The 22,336-nt window shown below is 42.9% G+C and overlaps 3 protein-coding genes across 8 annotated transcripts in view; 2 read left to right on the top strand and 1 right to left on the bottom strand.

The window, feature by feature from the left end:
- Positions 1-4,589: 4,589 nt before the first annotated feature.
- FOXM1 (forkhead box M1) lies at positions 4,590-21,004 on the bottom strand. 2 transcript variants are annotated; one of them, XM_082073492.1, is made up of 10 exons: positions 20,242-21,004; positions 17,812-17,968; positions 12,371-12,967; positions 11,287-11,435; positions 10,852-11,073; positions 10,315-10,443; positions 9,708-9,752; positions 8,699-8,774; positions 7,891-8,072; positions 4,590-6,731 (listed from the first exon to the last, which is right to left on the bottom strand). In XM_082073492.1, exons 3-10 carry the CDS (start codon positions 12,918-12,920, stop codon positions 5,718-5,720), a joined length of 2,367 nt encoding a protein of 788 aa, XP_081929618.1. In that variant the 5' UTR covers positions 12,921-12,967; positions 17,812-17,968; positions 20,242-21,004; the 3' UTR covers positions 4,590-5,717. The 2 variants fall into 2 exon arrangements, with proteins under 2 accessions (XP_081929618.1, XP_081929617.1); XM_082073491.1 differs by lacking the exons at positions 17,812-17,968; positions 20,242-21,004 and adding an exon at positions 13,784-13,913.
- Positions 13,989-19,171, top strand: RHNO1 (RAD9-HUS1-RAD1 interacting nuclear orphan 1). Its single transcript, XM_082073571.1, has 3 exons — positions 13,989-14,365; positions 15,358-15,626; positions 17,490-19,171. Exons 2-3 carry the CDS (start codon positions 15,459-15,461, stop codon positions 18,153-18,155), a joined length of 834 nt encoding a protein of 277 aa, XP_081929697.1. The 5' UTR covers positions 13,989-14,365; positions 15,358-15,458; the 3' UTR covers positions 18,156-19,171.
- Positions 17,651-22,336, top strand: part of TULP3 (TUB like protein 3) — a 33,155-nt gene continuing 28,469 nt past the window's right edge. The window contains exon 1 of one of the 5 annotated variants that reach the window (XM_082073513.1): positions 17,651-17,771. Coding sequence is in view for 1 of the 5 variants with exons in the window: in XM_082073512.1 (XP_081929638.1) it covers positions 18,690-18,730 (41 nt within the window). In the remaining 4 variants the exon portion in view is untranslated. Of the gene's footprint in view, positions 17,772-18,617; positions 18,731-22,336 lie in introns of those variants that run through there. The other 4 variants (XM_082073510.1, XM_082073508.1, XM_082073512.1 and 1 more) reach the window with 4 other exon arrangements.

Here is a 22,336-nt window from a genome sequence, read left to right on the forward strand (position 1 = left end):
ATCAATAAAATATGCTTTGCTGAGAGATCCTGCCTGAGCCTATTATATTGGCAAGATGATTGTTTCCTACAGCTAATGCTTTGGTATACCCTGAATATCTTTTTATCCAGTTGTAGTTCACCTCTGCTGGAAGAAGAAAGAGGCTGTTTCTGTTCAGGAGCAAACTCACATTTTTCAAGCCTGTCATTTTGCTCTCTAAATCCATAATATTTTAAAGGGGAAGGGAGGTATTTTACTAAAAAAGGCATTTTGTTTAGAGCTAGACTACATTTGGTAGAAATAAAGGCCTGACACCCTCACAAAAAGATTGCTTGGTTGTGAAACGGTGTCTCTTCTGTATGGGGAAGGGCTCAACTTCTTTCTCCATCAGCCAAGTTGCAAAAGCAACTCACCTCGTGTCAGGGGGCATCCAGTTCCTTTCAGTGACAAAATTACATACAAGGAACCACTCTCAACTGGTGAAAGAGAATTATCTTCCCCTTTTCATTTGTTGCACTTCTTGCCAGGCACAGGGCAGGATTTTCAGCTGAGTGGTGCATCCACAGCACTTGCTTTCTCCCTGTAGATTTATGTGTCCCAGATCCTTTGGAAATTATACCTTAAATTAATGTTTTCTTTCACTGGCTAGAAGGTGTTTAGCAGCCTGCTCTGTTATCAGAACTCAAGGGCAGTCTTGGGATGCTCCTGCACATTACTCAGAAAAGACCTGGGGAGGGCTACACAAGGGGTGTGACTAACTGTGCCTACCTGCTCTTCAGCTACAATAGGCTCATGAGAAGACAAGAAGTATAGCTCTGCCCTTACTGAAGGAAGATGGGCAGAGGCATCTACCATCTTACAAAGTCACACCTATACACTATAATCCAAATACTGAGTCGGCAGTGACAGGTGATAACTAGTTTCTGGCCTCTTTTCTCCTCTGTACATCTCCTGTGTTCTAAGCCTCCTTCACTGCTCTGCTCTTGAACTTACAAGTCTTCAAGTCTTTGCCCAGTTACAACTCCCTATGCTAAACAGACCTCCTGTTTCCTGAGAGGTGCCAATTTGACACTATCGTGACACCCCTATCCCAAATGTCTGAAGATCTTTATTCACAAAGCCTTAACTATGTTTCCCATTCTTCCTTATAAAATACTTTTTTTCCTCCTGCTATTATTGTCATGGACCAACCAAGCCTTTCATCTGGTTAAAACCATAGATCTCTTTTGAGAAATACTTTTTGACAACACTGCTTCACTGCTGTCGCTTGCTGAGCAAGTGTGATTTGACATGTTTCTTATTCCCAGGCCAGAATAAAACTTCAAGTAAGCACTCCAGATCAGCAGTAAGGATGGAGATACGTGGTGGGAAGACGTCAGAATTCTTTTGGTTGGGGCTGGCTGTAAGCCCTGCACCTCTGCCGGCTGACAATCAGAAAAAAGAGATCCTGTACAATTTCCAGAGCAATGTTTTCAACATGTGAAGTTGCAGAGGTTGCAGAGGGATACACTGACAAAGAGCATGGCTTTTGCCTATGGAAATACCATTGCAGTTTCAGTGTTGCCCAAGAGCTGTGCTGTTTTAAAGCAGAGCCATGTGTTTTCTGGGGGAGGTTATCAATAATCTTTATTTTTGAACAATGCTGCTGTGTTACCTGTTCTGTCTGTGCCAAGAGTGGGGCAGGGAGGGGACAGACTTTATATCCCGTAACACAATTACCTATATGCTTCCACCTGTCTGAGTCCACTGTATACAGTGCCTCAAACTCCCTAAACTTCAGTGTATGCTCTACTTTTACACAGGGTGCTGTTGCTGCACCCTATTGCAGTGCCCTGTTGTTCTCTTGTCTATGTCTGATGTGGTGTCCTAGTATTTTTTCACCAGCTCCTGACAGAAGGTGACTGTTCTTCCTCAAAGTAAGACTCAGTGTTGTCTCCTGATAATGAGGATGAGGACTGGGGCAAGACCAGGCCCAGGAGCCCTTCAGTGCAGGTCCAACTGGGTTGAGCTGAACACAGGGTTATTGCAGGCTGGTTCTTGCAGTTTGGAGGCTGTATCTGTCCAAAGGGAGAGTTCACAGTGTTTTGTTCTTGGACGGGTGTACTTCTCTCTCTTTCTTTGACTCAGCTAATTTCTGCAGAACAGAGGCAGACAACTATATCATTGTTCAGCTCTGAGTACTGAATGTGCTTTTGCGTAATGGAGAGGATGATGGACTTGTGCTAGAGTAGCTCTCTGTTACACATCCAACCTGACTGCAGAAGAATTTATGTCCTTAATCAACTCTTTGTTCTGCCTGTGTACCTCAAGTTCAATAATTGGTTCCCCGCAGTCCAAAATAATGTCTTTAGTTTTGTTTCTCACACAATGTTTTACTTCTGCCTGGCAGCTCCATCATCTTGTTTTAGCCTTTAGTTCATTACAAACATTTTCAAAACAGAATACTCCTACTCTGCAGCCCCACTTCCACTGTTCCTACTGTGACCTCACTGCGTATGCCTCTAGAAACTGAAAGTACAAAGTGCTTGAGTTCCAGTTGTCTTAATTGTCTCACTTCACTTCTGAGCAATGGCACCTTGGAACAGTCCAGTTGTTCAAATACAGGATACCTAAGCAATGAGCTCCAGTAACAAACTCTGACAATTTAATCCACAGGCATCCAGGCAGCTGCTTTGCTGAGCAATTAGAAGTGCAGCTCTCCCCTTCTCTGCCTCATAACATGCCTTCCAACACCAGATCACATTCAATTTTGTACATCTTCTGTGGGCTAGGAATGGGTATTAAAAGCAAGTGTCCACAGAGATGTGACAATTCTTACTGCTAAAGTTGTAAATATGCATGACTTCCGCACTCCAACAACTTCTCTTCATAGTAGTTTATGTGCTGCAGGAACTCATTCCCATAAACAGTGACATGTAAATACCAGCAGGGAAAGAACAGAATGAGAAGCCAAGAATTAGAGTTTTCAACAAGCTGGCTGCAGTCACTCAGACACAAGTGTGGTGTCTATAGCTTTTTGTAGAACTTCATAGCAGGGAATGTAAAAGGATGAAATTAAGGAAAGGATCCAGGCAGAATATCAGACAAACACTGACAGACAGAGGGAAACAAAGTAGTCTTTCTGAGGCTTGTGGTGAAATTGTCAGCAAGCAGGGCTTTGAATTAGATTGTGCAAAACACTGGGAAAAGTGCTGCAGGTAGATACGACTGCTTAACAGTTTTCTTGTTCTCATCATTTTTGATACAACTGCCCGAGCTCCCACTGGGGACACTTAGCAGGAGGAGAAACTAGTCACTAGTGTCACTAGGCACTACTGTGTTTGAACTACTATGTTTGAAATATGATGTGAGGTGGCCATCAAAACACCTCAGCTAACAGGGACAGCAAGGGATCAGCTGCCTGAAATTCACACCATCCCAAGGACAACAGTATTTCATAATTTGATGGAGACGTGATCTTTGGCTAGTTGGATCCTGAATGACAATTTTGTGTATGTGTCTTCTCAGGAACAAGTGAAGTGAAAGGGAGATAGGATATCTTGAGAAACCCAAGTAGTGTTGTCAGCTGTGTAACTAGCTGCTATGTACTAGCAGAAAGTATGCCATAAACCACCAAGTGTGTCTCTTCTGCTGCCTTATGAGCACCATCTTGCCTTCTGTCTGCATTTCTTCTTCACCCTGAACCTAAATTTAGGTTTATAGTTCACTCTCAGCTCTCCTCCCTGAAGACAGATGTGCTGTGTAGCTTTGACTAGTTTTCACAGCAATCTGTTGCAATTTCCTGATTAGAAAACAACAATCTCAATCTAGCTGGAGGACATGAACTCCTTACTAGAGGACATTTGCAGAGAAGGATGAATCAAGACCTCCTGCCCTAATGGCAGTCTTGGCAAATCAATACAGTTCTCAGTCCTAAAGCTTTCTGAAGTCCTTTCTTATTTCCTGTCTAGAGGCAACAAAACCCTGAGACTGAGTCAGAAGTGATGGAACTTCAACTTCTCATCACTGACAAAAAACTTCTGGCCCAAAATTCATATGGCAGCCTCATAAAACATTTTTCATTTTTGGTCTCAAGCTGACCAGTCATTTGTGCTAAGCAGACAGAAATGCAGATCAGGGGGTCCCAATATTCCTTCTCAGAAAAACTGAAACAATAATCATCAATACAAAGTGCTTGAAACAACTTCTAAGGGCAAATAACCCCAAGCACAGGAGAGAACTGCAGTTTTGAAAACCACACACATCTGAATCCAGTTTTGTGTTTATAGGTGAAAACAGAAATACATACTTGAGTGAGACTTGTTTTGTATTTCTAAAGTACAGAAACTAGCTTGCTGGCAGTATTCTGATGTTTTAGACTAAGTTAGTATGTTCCCAACTTGTAAAGTCAGGATTGGCCTGTGAACAGCAGGAAAAAGTATGCTATATGAAGCAAGGGGGTTGAGCAACCAAATCCAACGTGTTATGGCCAGAGGAATACTGGAAGTGTCTTAATGATCACTTATGTGATCACAGAAAACACGTTAGACAAGCAAAAATCAAAAATTCATGCTAAGGCCTAGTCTGAGCACAGTGCTAAGAGTGAAAGCAGTAAAGACAATACACAGCTGTGTTCCCACAGAAGCTTTATTAGATGTATTTATTATGTAGATGCATGAACCATCATTTGCCTGTAAGCAGAAAGATCAGGTCTGTTCCATGGCAATCTCCTCTTTTGACATGACTTCTAGAGAACCTGGATGAGTTGTCCTATTGCACCAAGAGAAGCTATACTTTGTGTTTCCAGAGGTCACTTTTCAGTGGAAATATCAGCATTTATAGGTTCTTTTTTTACCTTTTCAACTGATGATTGTAGCAGCTTTAGCCATTCAACAGAAGTTCATCTTACTGCAACAGTGACTTTACCTAGTCCTCTAGGTACATGATAATAGGACTCTGGAGCCAGAAGAGTTATAGAGCTTGATGCAAGCTCTTCTCGATCGCAGCCTGGGAAGAGGAAACCAAGCCAAAATTTTATGCTGCAATCTAGATAATCTGTTTCAGCTTGAGTCACATATAGGTGATTTTTCAGATCTTTGCCCCAGTAACCTTCAGAACAGTCTAGATCAGTGTGTTTCAAAAGTCAAAGAAAAAAGTTTTTTGGGCTCTCATCTAGGCTAGAAGATTACAGGAGATGTGGAACATATGGAAAACACTCTAAGTCAAACCCCTTACCAGCCCAAATATTCCCATAACCCTACAAGAATAAAAATCTTATTATAATTAAGGGCTAGTTTAAGGAATGTACAGTATTTACAGCCATTAAAACTATACAGAAGATACTAAGTAATAGGAGAACGAAGTAAAGGGAAGTAAGGACAGAGTTAGGAGGTTCCTACGCTCTTTCCTATTGTACATAACTGAGGAGTGCATCCATTTCCTCTGATACGTTGAACAGCAAATACCATTCAGGGCCTGCCTAGACATTCTGTTGATAACCTCTCTCCAGGCACTCTCACCTCTACCACAAGGTTAAAGAGGTTCTATCCCATTTCACATAAAATAGTCTATTGCAGCTTATAAATACAGCTCATAGCAGCTAATGGGCCTGTCTCCCAGCTTAGCAGGAGTCAATAATGCCCTGTGTTCCCATGAATGTGGGAATTAGTTAAAAGCAGTCCCCTTAGGCTACATGAACAGATCTCAGAAGAGTGCTTTCTGTAATACCAGAACAAGCCAAATTCAGTCCTCAGGCCAGTTTACTTCAGTTCAGGTATGAGCTGAGACCAACTAATGTCTGTTCCTAAGTTTTCATCCTCAAGACCAGGAAAACTGATATCTAGAAGGATTTTGCTCAGACTGTCATTCATGGTGTCTAGGATCAGGCCCTCCATGAGTGACCGGTTTTCAGTAAAGCCACTGGCTGGCAGTTCAACAGCTGACTGCTTAGTAGACTCATGAGTGAAAGCTGGAGAGCTCATGAGGGGGGCATGCACTATGTCACTGGATTCTGTATTTTTAATCGGTGTGCTGTTGAAGTCCAGCAAGTCTTGGTTCTCCTGGAGGGGTGTGAATGGCAACTGAAGGGTTCTTACTGGACTGAAGTCCAGCTCATGACTTCCCTTGGATAAGAATGCAGACTTCCAGGGATCAAGGCCTCCTAGTGGGGAGGTAGTAGTTGCTGAGACTTTGCTGGGAGTGGAAGAAACTGGCAATTTGCTGAAAATCTCCTTGACTGGTGTTTTAAAGGGTCTCTCTTCCCCCTGTGAGCAACTAAGCTGTGACACATTCTCAAGAGGCTGGCATTCCTGAAGGAAAGGGGACTCTGTCCCTAACTGGTAGGGGTCAAAGCCATTGCTTTCTGGCAAAACAAGGACAGGCTCTTCTGAGCAAGGCAGTGCTAGGCGCTGTTTCCTTCTGGATCTTCCCACTTCCAGCCTCTCACGCCTCTTTATAACTAACGTGTCACCATTAGATGGTGACTTCAGTATGGTGAATTGTTTCTTCTCCTTTGTGGATGAGACTGGGAGGAACAAGCCTGGCTCTTCCTTTACTGTTAGGGTTGAGGCAAATGGGGACAGGCAGTCATCCAGTTGAGAGCTTTCTTCCTCCTTTATACAGATGTTCTCAGGGAAAGCAGCTGATTCCCCACCAGGCTGGCAGCTTGTCTCCTTTAGGGAATGTGTTGGGGAAAATGAATGTTCATCACATTGACTCTCCTCCTTGATAGCAGCCATGGGTAAAGAGGATGGCTCTTCTGCAGAGAGTGACATCTAGAAACAAACACAAGTGATATGCAGTCAGTAAGCAATGATCTGACCCACCTAAAATGCAAATGATAGTGGAAGGAAGAAAAGAAAGACTGTCACTTAAGGACAGCAGAACAGTTAAGAGGAGGATCTTCAGAAAGTAGTAACTATAACAGCTAGAGATTGATCTCTGTGTGAAGTTGATACAAACAAGCCCACAGATCACAGGGAAAGGATTTTAGCTCAGTTGACTGGAAGTCAAGCACTTCAAAGCACTTCTGCTATGAGGAACTCCCAGGAGTACACAGAGAAGGAGACCTGAATACTTCTGAAAGATTGTAAGCCCTTTGATTCCTCCTTATGCTACCTACATGTGAAATAATGAAATAAGGACAGCTTTCCCAGGAAACAGGGAAAAAAAGAAAAGAAAAAAACCTGATGTTATCAAAAGAAAAAGAGCACAGGGGAAAGAGAAATCATAGCAGGATAGAATATAAAGCAGCAGGCACACAAAGGAAAATAGGATTATAGTTAGACTGGATGGAAGTTAAAGCTTTACAATGCCTAAGCATCCAAGATCAGTCAGTGAGATTCCAAGAGAAAGACCTGTTTAATAGCTGTTTTGCTTGAGCCCAGAATAACTGGGAAATCCAGAGAATTAGCAAACAGCAAGTACTGAAAACCTCTGGGAAAGACTGCATGCAAATAAATGCACTTTCAGAAAAAGTTCTCTATGATACATGTCTCTTCAGAGCTACCAAAAATTTGTATGCTCTAGGGACAGAACAAAGCCATTTCTCCCATTCTCATTTTTTCACATCCAAGCAGTAGAGAAAAAAATTTCTTGACCAATCCATAGAGCTCTCTCCTCTACTGAATTATAGTAACATCCTTATAGCAAGTCAACTAGCAGGTAATAATCACCCTAGAGACAGAAAAGAACAGAAAGCATTGTCACTAGCTAGTTGCTCAATATGAGCTTAGTTTCAGAGCACCTAGTAAAGATGGACAAAGGAACCACATGAACAACAGGGTCCACAAAAGGCAAGAGGAATAGAAAAACAACACAAACACTCCTGCCCCCCAAAAAAGAAGAAAAAAGAAAAAAAAAGAAAAAGCAAAACACAAAACCAAACAAAAGAACCAAAGGAAAAAACAAACCCCCAGAAAACAAGAAACCAACCTTTGGAGCAATGCGCACACGCTTATTGCTCCGGAAAGTCTCTGAGCTGTTGAGGAATGCTCCCTGTGCCATGGGTAGAGGAACCTTCATAGAAGGCTGCAAGACAAGAGGCTGACTCAAAGGAAACTGGATTGGAACCAGGTAGGAGTTGATGCGAGGAAGCAAAGGCTTCATCTTTCGTCCTGGAATGGAAAAGAATGAACTTTCTAGCCTCTTGCCCTTCGACTACAACCTCCCAAAACCCAGGCATTTAACAGGAAGTCCTTCAAATACCCCAAAGTAAACATCCAATCAGAGACAGACCCACCTGACTTCTCTGCTAATTTTGAGGACACAAATCCCAAGCCAGAAGGCCTCATGAACAAGAAAATAGTCCTTCATACAGATCCTAGCTCTCAAGTTGGGGCAAGCTCTGCTCTCACTCCATATGAGTACCCAATCTCCACCATCTTCCCAGCACATCCTCTCTGAGACAGCAATGCTGCCTTCAGCTCCAAACCTGACAGTAGGAAGCCTAAAAGCTGCTAAACCTGGATAACAGTTGCGACTTCTATTCCTTAGGGCAGAGGTGTCAAACTTGTTTTCACTGGGGGCCACATCAGCCTTGTGGTTGCCTTCAAAGGGCCAAATGTAATTTTAGAACTGTATAAAGGTAACTACTCCTACATTCAGCCCTTTGAAGGCAACCACAAGGCTGATGTGGTCCCCAGTGAAAATGAATGTGACTCCCCTGCCTTACGGTATCTGGGAGAGTGCTTCAGATTTATGGGACTGATTCTCTTTGGCCTAGGCTGATGTAGACACTCACGTGCATTCTGGGGTTCAGCTTTGCTGCTGTTGCTTCCCGTGGTCTTCTGAGGATCAGGAAGATGTCGCTTTTGCTTCTGCAGTCATTGTGAAATAAGAAAGCGGAGAGGGAGAAAAGAAAGAGATTTAAAGAGAAAAATCCATCTTTATTCTGTTGCCTCATTTAGAACTGTGAATCCAGAAACCTGTGTTGCACTAATACAGAGAGAGCAGCTGTTAGGACCAAGCACTCATGCCAGCTTTATCTCTGTACCACTTGATGTTTTGCAGCCACGCCATCTCAAGGCCAGCTGCCAACCAAAAGCTGTGTAGAAAAAGATGGCATGACAGAGCTGCTCCAGTTGCAGGCTCTACTGCAGAAGTGACCTGATTTTGGTGTCTGAGGAAAGTGAATAGGATAAATTTATTGTATATTGGATCTCTATACAAAGTATAGACCAGATAAATGCTCAAGTGGAATAGCACAGGCAACAGAGGAATCAGAAGTCTAAGCAGATGGGAAGAAGGCCAGGGCTGTAGCTGTGATAGAAAAGTGACTGGCTGCTTGAAAATCTGTCATTGTTAACACTGGCAAATGCAAAAGAGACAGCAAACAAGTTCATCCTTCTGAGAGTCACAATGCAGCTGAATTCCAAAATGAAAAAGAAGCACAGAGAGATCCTATTATCTCTGGATCTGAGCCCTAGAACAGATTGGGACTGCTGCCATGAAGATGAAGATTTTACAAGAAATCTGTCTGGACTTGTTCTCTGAAGCCTGTTGGTGCCCATTGCATCCCAGCAGTAGGCTTCTAGAAAAGCTGTACTGCTCTACCAGCTGTAGAGAGAGCATATTATCTGAAGGCAATTAATCTTTGGCTTAACTCCTTTCCCCTAAAAGGGTGTGCATGGAGTTATATGACCAGGTGCAGCAGTGACCGAGTCCCCCTCCCCAAGCCTCTTGTCCTTTCCTTCAGTGACTGGCAAGAGAAGAATGGAAGCCCAAGCCCCGAGCCAGACGGTAAGTCTTACTGATTCAGAGTGCTCAGGCGATGTTGATGACCCCAAGTCCAGTGGCTGGTGGCAGCAAGGCATTGAGAGGGAGAAAAATAAGATGAAGTTATCAACCAAAAGGGAACAAATGGGACATTTTAACCTTGTATAATCTGAGCAAACACTGCAGAAGACACAGAGGAGTCTAAACACACCTATACCAGACTCACAAGCTCTGTTTCTCCCTCAAATTGGTACTTCCAAAAGTACAGAGTTGGGATAGAGAAATTCCATCCTATGACTGTCTAATCAAACAGCATAGGAACTCCTGGTCGACTTCAGTGGAAAGCTTCTCACTATGAATTTGAATCAGACCCATGGAAAGAGGTTCAACAAGCTCACTATTTCATTTGGCACACCACCTGAAGGATAAACATACCACAGAAGCTCCAGTTCATATGCACAGCCACAGCTCCTTTCTTTCAAATACAGACCTTGTCTGTTTGTCAAGAGAAATGACTGAATCCAGCACAAAAAGGCTGATGTCAAAGCAATGTAACTTTCCTGTTAAAATAAGGTGCATATGGCTAGTGTGGCACTTCAGAACCGGCTAGCCTGTCCTGTTTTCTTTGCATAAGACACTCACCTTAAATACCTGGTCCAACGTCAGGCAACGGTTTGCATCAGGGTGAATAGTCCAGAACGAGATTTTACCACTAGCAGATGTCTCACGGACAAACATATCATGAAGGGACAGGTTGTGCCGAATGGAGTTCTGGAGAAAAAGGAATGAGAAGGAGGTTGAAAAGGAGTAGTTTTCTTATCAGCACAGCAGGGCCTACCTGAGACATGACTGCCTGGCAGAGGGATTACATTCCAAAATGTTGACAACATGGACCTTCATATTCACTGCCTACCCAGCCAACTCTTACTCTATTTACTCTTGAGATCCCTGTTCTTGCTCCAGTGATTAAACATCCCACCATCTTGCCTAAGTGGAATGAGAAAAGGGATAGAAGAAGTGGAACAGGGAACATATGAAATGGGAGGGTATCTGAGGTGGGGTGTTTAAATTAATTTCCATATTGCTCTGCAGGCCAGGGAACAACTTTTCATTTTCATCCAGAAGGCTTCTGATAATGTCACCCTGTGGCCCACAGCAACTAGATTGCCTGCTTGTTACCTTCCAACCTGGCTTAGCCACATGTTTAAAATATGGGAAATGATCCTCAATCCAGGTATAGATGTCCTTCAGAGTCATACGCTTCTTCTCAGTGCTGTTGATGGCAAACTGGATCATGGCCATGTAGGAGTAAGGAGGTCGTTCTGACACTGAACCCTGCCATGAGGGGGAGGAGGTGGCAGTGGCAGTAGGAATTGCAGCAGCAGTAGGATCTTCTGCAGTCTGAGAGACAGAAGGAATGAAACATGAGTGCTCACAAAGTTGACAAGGACCACAGAACAGCCCTGGATCCTTCAGGTTCTGCTGTTCAAATCAGTAAAGGCCAAACTTGGGTTACTTAAAGATGATGACTAGTTCTTGCAAGTCTTCTGATCCACATGGATTATCTCCTTATGAAAAGTTTCAGCACATACTCCATTGTCTTCTCCTACTTACCTTGATTTTTTCCCGCAGAGGTATCTGGTTCTCTTTCTCTGTGTCTCCCTTCACAGAACAGGGACTTAGCCCACCAGATCTCATCTTCCCCAGCCACTGGATGTTAGTGAGACTATCGTCCAACACAGAGCTCATTGTCTTGCCACTGCCTGTTGGGACAACAAGCCCATAGCTCTGCTTACTCACAAGTAACCCTCTCCCCCAAAACGAAGGCATACTTCCAAAGGAGGTATCTCTGTCTCAAGATAGGGACAAGATGGTATTGCAATGCTAATGCTTTTTGTGGAAGGAATTCAACCTTGAATCTGCCCAATTTCTGAAAAAAGCTGCAGTCTTAAAAACAAGCATTCGAACCAGACTACTGCTCTCAATTGAAACAGGACAATGTTGATTCAGTACTTCAATAATTCAAATATTTTTGAATCTAGTATGCAGAGGCCAAGGAAGGTGGTGACAACCTCCAGCTGAAAGACCTAGCACAGTACCCAAGTCAGAAGCTCATGTGACTGCACATTTCTGAACTGCAGCAATGAAAACTAATATGGTTTTGTCATTTTTCATTAGGCTGGTTGTAGAAATGCAGCTATTGCAGCTGTCTATGTGTTCCTGGCAGACAGTACTATACTCTGAGATAAGACTTACTACAACCCAAGAGCTACATCGCTATTTTAAGTTGCAAATACAAATTTGATCTGAGCAATGTTTCAAAGTAAAATCCATCCTAATCCTAACACCTTTTCCACAGCTTCATGAGACAGCCAAGAAGGAAACAGACTTGCCACTTAGTTATTGAAGAATGGGAATCATCTCTTTTTCAAACTCTAGGCCTACATGTTTTGTCACTGACTAGGGTATTCTATGTTAGTCTTGAATTCAGCCATAACCCTTTTGCTAAATAAAACTTAGTATTTTGTTCTTCTAGACTTGACTTCCTAAAGCCAGCCCTTTCTTCCCCTAGCACTAAAATTTTGCTTTGCTATACACCTTTATATGCCATCTCTTCCACCAAAAAGTACTACTCTCATTGGCCCACTTCACATCCCTTTGTCTATCTGACAAAAAAAAAAAGGTAAAGATTACATACTGTTGCTCTCCTGTTCCTGTCCAAGCACCAAATCAAGTCCTGAATGGCAGTGCATTATCTCTCCTGCAAGACCAGGTGTCTGTCTAACATTGTTGTCTCTTTCTTGACCACCTGCAGCCTTGGTTGCTGCACTGGATTTCTTCTCTGATGGGAGATGCTGTGATGATGTTGGACCTGCTGAACAAGACGTGCCCTCACTGCTAATGAGAATGAACTTGTTTGGCCCATTGTTGCCGCATTCTTTTCCTTTTGCTGTCAGTGCCTCTATGATGCTCTGGATATCAGCATTCGTAGGGATGGCCACCACTTGTGTGTTGGGCATGGTAGGATGGTCAATTATCTTTATTGCTGCTGGGAATTTCTGCAGGGTGCAGTTCCTTTTGTCTCTGGGTTGGCTGTTGTGTCGGTCCTCCTGGCTGTGCTCCTGCATAGGAGTCTTTTCATCCTGACCACTGCTCTCATCTTTTGCTGAAGTACTGGATATGTCTTTCTGTGGGAGGGTCAGTTTCCGTCTTTTGAGAATTAAGGGCCTGCGAGGGCTGGTCCTCATTATTGGTCTATACAGTCACTCTCCATTGAAAGGGACAAGAACAAATCCTGCAAAACACAAGATTCAACATAACAGTGCAGAGGGCAAGAACAGCTAGGAAAGGTGCAGCAAACTGCTAAGAGTCTCCCACAGAACACACATTCTCAGCAACTGGTACGAAGATAGGAACAAACAAAAAAACCACACACACACACACAAAACAAAACAAACAAAAAACAACAACTACAACAACAAAAACCCACAAAAAAACCAAACAACAAACAAAGTCTCAGTAGGAATCACCTGCATAGATACAAACTACAAAAAGTCCAGCAGATAAAAACTATGTGCAGAGAGCAGACAGCTCTAAAATTAGGTGCTACCCAGCAGCCAGAGACCACCAACAGAAATGTTCAGCATTACAAACAGGCACACACGTGGCCCTTTGCAATCTACTCCACACTCTTAGAGAGAGATCACTGAAAAACAACGACAGAAGAATCACCCTTCATCAGACTCAAAAAGGTTGCATCCCTGCGGGAGTGAGCCACTTCAAAAGGCCTCGAGCTGCTACCACCAGTACAGGCCCAGGAGCAAACCTGTGTCCTCACGGCCCCGCGGGTGGTAAGAGGGAGTGCTAAAAGGTTCCTTCTTCACCCACTCCAACCCCAACCCTGCCGTGCCTGCCGGTGAGTGCCTCAGGACATCCCCGCCCCAGTTTGAGCCTAGACGTTTCCCTCTTCCAGCCGCCCTCCACTCTTAGCCTGGCTCGAGAGAGGTTGCCGGCCTCTGCCGCCAGCCTCTGCCTCAAGCTACTGCGGGGAGACACCGGGGAGCGAGAAGTGGTGGTGGATGGAGGGTGCTGGCCGCAGGTCACGACTCACCAACTCCCCAGCCGGACAGCAGGTAAGGAGGGAAGCGGCAACTCCAGCACTTCCGGACTCGGCTGCTGTTCGCAGAAGAGATCGTTTCCCGGTTTGAATTTGGCGCCTGGCGACTCGTTGGCACCACGTGACGGCCTGGGCTAATGAGATGGGCGGAAGTGGGGCGAGACCAGGCCAATCGGTTGCGGCGGCGGTGGATACGGATGTGGCGGTGACGTGGGAAGAGCTGGGGCTGTTTGGGGGTTGGTGGGTCTGGACGGTTTTAGCTGTGCGGTCGCATCGCTCTTCTTCGGAGCCTTTGCTCATCTAGTGCTTGGGGTGCGGGCCCTGTCCTAGGAGAGCCATCCCCACCTCGGCAGAGGCAGCCCTGGGAGCTTCCTACAGTCTAGCTGACTCGTGCTGGGAGCCTTGCCGTGTGCCTGAGCACCAGTCGCTGACCTCGGGTAGTCCCCTCGTGAAAAGCTGATGGAGCTTCACCGTTTAACGGGTGTTGCGGCTGTATCTGGCCAGGGGGTTCGCAGGACTCCTTGAGGAGGCCGTGTGTTTGGTGAGCAGTCAGGCTGCTGCAGTCTTATGTATTTGGTAAGATAATGCATTTCTCAGAAAATGTTCTCTTTTAAATTTCTCATTTGTGCTAATCTGTTTCTGAGTGGAAAATTAAATTCAATGTAATTTAAATTAAAGCTTATTCACTAGGTGAAAAAAACAAATCTTGCAAGATATGTAGAATACAGGAGGGAAATATCAAGTATGTTCTGTATTTAAAAACTTAAAAAATCCTGAAATTAAAAAGTATGGGTAGTTAGCAACTAGAAATGGAAAGACTTCTGGTTATCTTGGCCCTACAATATATCTTGCAAGTACTAACAGTTTTATGGGTTAAATTGAAAAAAGAAAACAAGTTTTTATGATTTCAAGTTCTTAAACCACTCTTTTCCTGTGACTAGACTAGATATTGAGCTAATATGAAGAAATTACTTATGTTTTTTTTGATAGATGATGACATAGCTGGTTCAGTAGATCAGCTACTCCCATTCCAATTCTTTTTCTCTTCTCTCCTAGTGGCTTGAATTTCCTTAAAATTTCAATGGCCAAGCCTATTCTAAATATAGTTGGTTCTATATTTTGGTATTTTAGTCAGGCCTTATCATAGATGGATTTCTTCTAAATTACTTCTAAAATATTTTTATGAAGGAAAATACCTCTGTGTGTTTGCCTGTTTTTTGTATTTAAAATATGTGTTTTCATAAGAAATAAAATTTTTCCAGTAACATCGAGTCTTTCTCAAAGGCAAATTCAGAACTCCTTTTGCTGCTGGATCACTTGCTTGCTTTGTGTTTACGTGTCCCCCAATGTATTTGTCTATTGGCTTTAGTGAAGCTTTGGAGCATTTATCTATTCTGCTGTGCATTTCTAAATCTACCTGAAATTTGACGGAAGGTCAAACTGGTAGGACAAAGTCTGTATAGAGATGTGGACAATGTACCACTCATAAAAGTTTTACTTTTGTTAAAAACTAGTTCTGAAGTTTCCCAACAAGTTTGTCTTCAAGTCCATTTATTTGCCTTCTACAGATTTGAGAGCTCTTTAGCATCTCCTTGGGTGCTTTCCTCTTTTTCCAATTGGCTTTAGCAAGCACCATGAGGTTTCTCAGTGTTTTTACCATATTTTTTTGATGCCTCCGAAGAAGAAATGTACCCACAAATCCAGGACGGCAGAGCTGGTATTCCTTGAGAGGCCGCAAGAGGGACCCGTCCATTGCTATGAAACTCCACTACGTTCGGCTGAGAATCCAAGACACGTTCCTACAAAATCTGTAGGCCGGAATACCTCTGCTGCCTGGGTTGGTATCGAACATCCCACAGTGATAGTTTTTCAGTTTCGCCTGATGTTACATGTTGAGGTACTAAATGTTTTGTCTAAATTTGACACTGCTGAATTTAGAGAACATTGTCTTTCACTTCAGGATTATTTGATCTAACCTGCCGTCTTTTCCATTCTGTGTGTCTTGAATAGTTTCTCTCTGTAGCATTCTTCTAATGGGCTCCTTTTCTGGTCTGAAAAAGTATTCCAAGGACTGTTTGCAATGTCCTAAGGTACTCCTTATATCATGTAATGGAAAGATTGTTTGTTTGTTTTTTAAGCATACAGGTGCTGCAAAGACATTTTGTTTACAACAGTTATCACCTAGGGGAACTCTCTTCAAGTGTTATTGCTGCTTGATTGTCTGCTCTTCTCCAAAGCAGGCTTGGGATGTGTGGTTTCAAACCTGCATGAAACATTCCTTTGTTCATGGTGACCTGGAGTTATTTTTGTCATGCCTTAACCTTGAAGTATCATATGTTCAATTTTTTATATGCTTGAGGCAGTTAGGTTTATGGCTTCTGAAATATTAAGTAAAATAACTACGGCTAATAAGCATTCTTTTTGTTTGGAAGAGGTGGAAATGCTCACACTGGTACGTGGCTCTTTGATTTCAAATATACAATGATTCTAAAGTTTGTTTGAAGCTATCAGCACTGAAACTGTTATATATTTTTTGCATTTGAAGATCCTGGTAGGTTTGTAACTTCTTGAATCATCCTCTGCAGAGTTTCTGTTGACTTGTTTCAGTGGCAACTGATTTTCTGCTCCTTTCTTCTTGATGTTATCTAAGTTTTTCGTACCTTCTTGACTGCTAGATTCCTGCATTGGTAAAGAACTACCCTACATGTCCTCTGAAGCCAGGAAATCATATCCTCAAAGTCAGTGGTTCACCTGTGTTCTTTTAAGTATGTGCCAGGATACAATTGTCAGGGAATAATTTCTTCCTGCACAAAGGCTTTGCATTCAAACAGTTCAGTTGTACAGCATACAGTCACTATCCTTAATTAAATTTCACTTAGTTTTTTTGAGGGACTAATGTAGTAACTTAGGAATGCTGAAAGTGATCTGTAATCATCATAGCTAGAACCCAGTTTGGTGTGCTCTAAGGAAAAACAAATTGCAAGAAGTGGAACCTGACTCTTTGTTTATACTCAGGAAGACAGAGAATACCATAATAAGGATTTCCAGGTTTTGAGCAAGAGTCCAGGTTCTTTCAAAGAAATATAGATTGTTGAGCTTTGACCATCTTCTATAGAAAACTGATTTTAGAAGTGGCTTTTGGCTGATTTGTTACTCCAGAACAGAGAGGTTACCTGTATTTTGAAGTAAATACATTTTGAGGGAATATTCTTAGAGCCTTATTAACATAATTTAAGGTGATGGAGCTAAGTGGGAATCCTTTAAATAACTTTGGATTGCTCTCAGTTCAACTTCCTCAGGGAGACTGAGAACGTAGTTCATTGAATCTATTCAGAGTTGTGCTAAGACGCAGAAAAAAAAAACAACCCAGGATCCAGGTTTGAACTACTTTAAATCTACAGGGGTTACAGGAGTAGACACCAGTTAGACTTTTGTTTAAAACTCAGATCTTGAGTGCTTTTTAAGTTGCCAGAGAATAGCTCACTTACACCGCAATCACTTTTCAGAGAAGAGTGGCAAAACGATGAAGTTCAGAGGTATGTCCTGCTTAGCAGCTGTTAGTAATGATTTTCTTAGCTGTAGACCAGATGACATAGTGAAAAAAGATTTGATAGGTGAGAGAGTAGAATCAGGTTGGCATTCCTTTTGTCTGGAGAATATTTTTTTATTATTATTATTATTACTATGTCTTTCCATTCAGGTGTGTCCACAATTTGAAACAACTAAGTCAGTGGTGTTGAAAACTTGCCAGAAGAAGCATTGTGGTCCTCACAGACACCAGAATCAGGATGTCAACCACAGTTTGTTTCATGCAGGAGGAGCTTGTCAAAGAGCTACAGCCCGAATATTTCCTTCTTTAAGTTTTAAGAATCCAGACCAATATGCAGTCCAGCCCTTGGATCATCCAAATCACTCAAAGAAGAACACACAGCACTCTCACAGCCAGCCCAAAAAAGGGACAACAGCAAAAGCCAACATCCAGGTGAACAGTCTGGAAAACTGTAGTGAAATACCTTTGTTACCTGCTCCTCAGCCTGTGGAGCCAGAAGTCCATAGTCCCTCAGATGTAGACACTCCACAGGTGCCTTCCATAACACACTGGAGATGCAGCAGCACTCTACCACAACGAAGTAGCCATGCTTGGCATGCAGAAAAAGAGCTGGCATTCGGTATTGATCCCTGTGGGAGAGGGGAGTCAGCAGCAATCCTAGTTACAGATACTCCCGAGCATGAGTATGGAGTAAAGGTTACTTGGAGACAGCGGCCTCATCTAATGAAATACCTGCAGGAAAGGGGGAAGCTGCGTGCTGCTGATGTACTGGTGAAGGCAAACCCTGAGCTCTCAAGGAGGCAGGCTGACATCTAACTTGGTGGGAAAAGACGTGTCCCAATGTTACTTTCAAGGATGAAGAGGGTAGATGATTTAAGCCAAGCCCTGTGCTACTGCTAGCTGAATTCTCCTGATGAATGCCACAAAGGGGCAGAGGGTATTTTCTTGGGGATGGGGGTATGTTGGGCCAGGCTCCCTTGGGGAAGAGGGCTCTGAAAAGAGCTTTCTAAGCGACGTGACTTCTTGAAGGGGTTGTTACTCCAACTCTGGACGAGGCAGAGCGTACAGAGCACCGCGGCCTTGCCCTCACTCTCCCCTATAAGCTTTCCGGCGCTACTAGCGCAGGGACCCGCCTCGCCCTACGGCGCGCGCGAGAAGGGGGCGGGCCTGGGCTCAGACCCGGCGCAAGTGGCTCTCGTCCTGCCGAGGCCCCGTGGCCAATAGACGGCCCGTGTGCTGCGCTTTCAACCAATGGCGCCGCACTTCAGTACCGAGTTCTGTTGCCAAGGGTAGCGGTGAGGCCGGAGCTGGGCGCGGCGCCCTGGACCCATAGCAACAGCGGGGCTGGGGATGGAGGGCGCGAGGGGCCGAAGTGGCCCTATCCACGACAGGTAAGAGGGGTCGTGGGCGGCAGGAACCCGCGGGTGCCTGGCCGAGGCCCCTGCCGGCGGGCGAGTGCAGTTTCGGGGAGGCGACCTGACCCGGGGCTGCGTGCAGCTCTGCCTTGCATCAGAAGCGGCGCCCCCGGCTGTAGAGCGCCAGATGGTGCGTTGAACGGCCGCAGCAGGGCCTGGGCGGACAGAGCCGCATGCGGCTGTGTGGCATCACCAAGGCTGCTGGCGCCCGCACGCGTGCAGGGCGGCGAGCAGCGACGTGAACACCCGCCGGATAACGTTGCGCTGTTGGGCCGGTGGTGCTCTCGTAACACCCGCTTCCTGCCCGCGCGTAACGGCTGTGTAACCCGGTTGTACTATATGCACTTAACTCTTCGACGTTATGTATTATGTATGCGTCCTCTCATATAGATTAAACTGGGTTTGTGTGGTCTCGGATCACTCTGCTTGTTTCTAGGTGTTGCTGTGAAGCGTTCTTGCAATGTTATTATGCTCCTCTGTTCCTGATTAAGCTCTTGGGGTCTATGGTAACATACTCCGTATGCCATTGCAAAGGAAAGGGAAATGACTGAATGGAACTTAACTGATGTAAGAGGAAAAACAACTGTCAACTTTGGAGCAGATATTTTGGAAAGAGTTTATGCCTGTGACACTTGAATAGCTCAAAACCAAAATTATTTGAAATTGAATGTGAGGACGCAGGCAGGCAGTGAAAATGGGTTTTGACAGAATCAGTGTGATTGTAAAAGCACAGGAAAAAATGCACTTTGGGCCTCTGGATATAGAAAGGAGGAGCAAATAAAGAGAGAAACCTAGACTTCTAGTAGCTGGATTATAGTGAACACAGCGTAGAGAAGAAATTGTGTTTATTTATGACATATACTTGGTAGTTTTAGTTGAGCATGAAAACAGGCCATAGAGTTAGAAGGGGTCCTGTAGTTGCTTGAGTCAACCAAATATGCTGTGAAACATTAGAAGATGATTCTTTATGCAGACTTCAAAGGCTGGGATTTGTGTATCACTTCTGGAAACAGTTTTTTAAAAACCAGTGACCTGGCACATGAATGTCCTTGGATAGATAGTAGACATCTAATTTTGACAGAGTTGAAGCTACAGGAAATGGTGCATCTTTTCTGATAATAATTGTACTAGTACAATTTTTGTCTACTAAGAAACATGTTTGCATACTTTCATGGGTGAATCACAGAAATAGCCTAAAAATAATGGCCGTTCATGTGATATCTGCTTCCCTCCCACCCCCAGTTTGTGAAACAAAGTCCATTTCCTTAACTTTCTTAGTCTCAATGGCTAAAGCAAGAAAACTAGAATACATGAATCTAAATAAAAGTATGTAGTTTTAAAATAGAATCTTAAGGCCTATTATTTTTAGGGGTCTGACTTTGAACTTAGAATATTCAGCAGCACTATAATAAATTGCAGGAAGACAAAAGACTGTATTTTAAAGAAGGATCTTATTTTCCTGAGAAGAGAATAGTTAAATTATTTACCTTTTTTGCGCTGGAATAGTAAAAGCTTCCCACATGCTGCCTTCCAAATGTGCTTCAGGTTCTGATTTGCAGGTGTCATGTGTAAGGAATACAATTTTCAAGGTACAAAAATCTTGAACTGAGTCTACAGAGACTGCAAAACTCTGTGTCAACTACAGCAGTCCCTCCCATAATTTCTTTGCTTCTTGGGTCACTAGACATGCATGGGTTAGTAGTTTCCTGTTTGTGAACTCAGGAACTCTGGGACACTTCCTCAGTGTCTTCAAAAAAAGGACCTATTGTCAAAAAGCTAAATTTTCAAAAGATTATGAGCCCATGGACTGGAAAATACTCAAAAGTAATTTCATGTATAGCTGTCCAGCCAAAAGCCCTTTCTATATTTAAAAAACTTTAGTACAGTTGTGGTTGTCAGGAATCTTGATGGTTGCTGGGCTTGACTGTTTTGTATAGATGCACTTTATTAGAATTTTGAGGAAAAACACAAAATACTTTGCTAATGATTTTAGCTATACTTGTAATCAAGGGAAGACAAAGAATTTTAAACTTCCTTTTAAAACCTATCAGTATCTCTGTTAGTCCCTGGGTATTTTTGTTTGGCCACAGGTGACCTTGCAATTAACAATCACGGTTTTGTAATTCTACAATTTTTATCCTTAGATAAAAGAGAATTGGCTTAATATCTTGTTTGCTTCATCCCTTTCAAGTCTGAACATTATAATCAAGAAATCTGTCCAAAATGAGAGGAATCGGTAAATATTTTATAGATGTTGAGATACACTCCTAGGAGTACAGTTTCAAAATAAAAGCTTTTGCGACTGCAATTTTATGCCACTGCTGTCAGTGTGAGTGAAGAAGGAATCACCTTCACTTCCTATGATGTGACAAGAGAGAAAAAGTAGCAATGCTGTTAACACCTGTCACTAAAATTTCCAAATACTACTTGAAATGCACTTGTTAACTGCAATTGTTAGAACAATGAAAGAGTTGTCTTAAAGTTGAACCTTGTTTGAATTGTCTCTTCAGTTTCTAATAGGTTCTTCTTCCATCTCTTACAATTTAAAATTTAAGTTACTGATGACCCATCTTTATAGAGACAGCCATTATTTCTTTTTCCTTTTTTTTTTTTTTTTTTTTTCCTTTTATATGGTATCTGTGGGAGGGACAAATGAGCTGATTTCAGCATAATTATGGCTTTATATGTGTGATAACCTTCTGTGACCAGACTTGCACTGGGATAGTTCCTGACTCTTGTTTTGTCACTGAGGTACAGTTGGGTGATCTCCAAAATAAAACTGTTGATTGTGTTGTAGTTGGATCATGGGAGGAATTCTCTTCTAAGTGAATTTGTTGATATGCCTAGAGCTGTTGTCTTAGACTACTGAAAGAGCATTTACCCTTACTCCTAGCGTTGTTTAAAACATATTCTGTGGGATGTTAGAACTCTAACTGCCTGTGTTATTGTTAGAGAAATCTGTGGTCACTTTTGTACTCCTTTCTCATTTAGCATTCTTAGGTGAAATCCGAGGGGAAAAAAAAAGAACAAGAATCTAAATCTAGCAGCAGTATCTTGCTGAGTCATCAAGTTTGGAATGGAAATTAAAATTTGCTGTTTCTCTTTAATGGCTTCCATTTTCAATCCTTTAAAAATAAAAAAAAAAAAATGGTACTGCAACTGAAAGTCCACAATCAGTTCTACAGTGTCAGTTCAGAAAATTTCATTTATATTATTTACCTCATTCTAGTTTAAAAGCCTATAAAACAAGTGCAATTCATGGCATGAGGTATGATATGCTTATTTTCAGGAAACTTTGAGTTTTGTTATCTAGGCTGGGTTAAAATACTGTGTGCTATTTAACTGCTGACTTTGTTGCTAGGAGAGAATAGCAACTGCTTTATGTTTAGCTGGTTTCATGTTGTAATGGGCTGCGATGTCAACAAGAGTGATAGACAAGGTTTAATAATTCATAAACAGAAGATCATAGGAGTCAGAATTCTAAGCCCTTGTGGATCTTGCTTTGCGCTTTCCTTGGATAGCACAATTTCTATCAATGAAATTACTATGGGGATTTGGAGTGTATAGTTGATAGGGTATTAA

The sequence above is a fragment of the Streptopelia decaocto genome (assembly GCF_964273445.1).
Source record: "Streptopelia decaocto genome assembly, chromosome: 1".
NCBI lineage: Eukaryota > Metazoa > Chordata > Aves > Columbiformes > Columbidae > Streptopelia > Streptopelia decaocto.

Bases quoted from the DNA above. Each gene is read 5' to 3' on its own strand.
- FOXM1 (XM_082073492.1), bottom strand. From the start codon at position 12,920: ATGAGGACCAGCCCTCGCAGGCCCTTAATTCTCAAAAGACGGAAACTG. The intron at 10,444-10,851 runs GTAACAAGCAGG...CTTTTTCTCCAG, and splicing joins TGGCTAAGCCAGGTTGGAAG to AACTCCATTCGGCACAACCT. The intron at 8,073-8,698 runs GTGAGTGTCTAC...TTTCCATTCCAG, and splicing joins AGCTGAACCCCAGAATGCAC to GACGAAAGATGAAGCCTTTG.
- RHNO1 (XM_082073571.1), top strand. From the start codon at position 15,459: ATGCCTCCGAAGAAGAAATGTACCCACAAATCCAGGACGGCAGAGCTG. The intron at 15,627-17,489 runs GTTGGTATCGAA...CTTTCCATTCAG, and splicing joins GGAATACCTCTGCTGCCTGG to GTGTGTCCACAATTTGAAAC.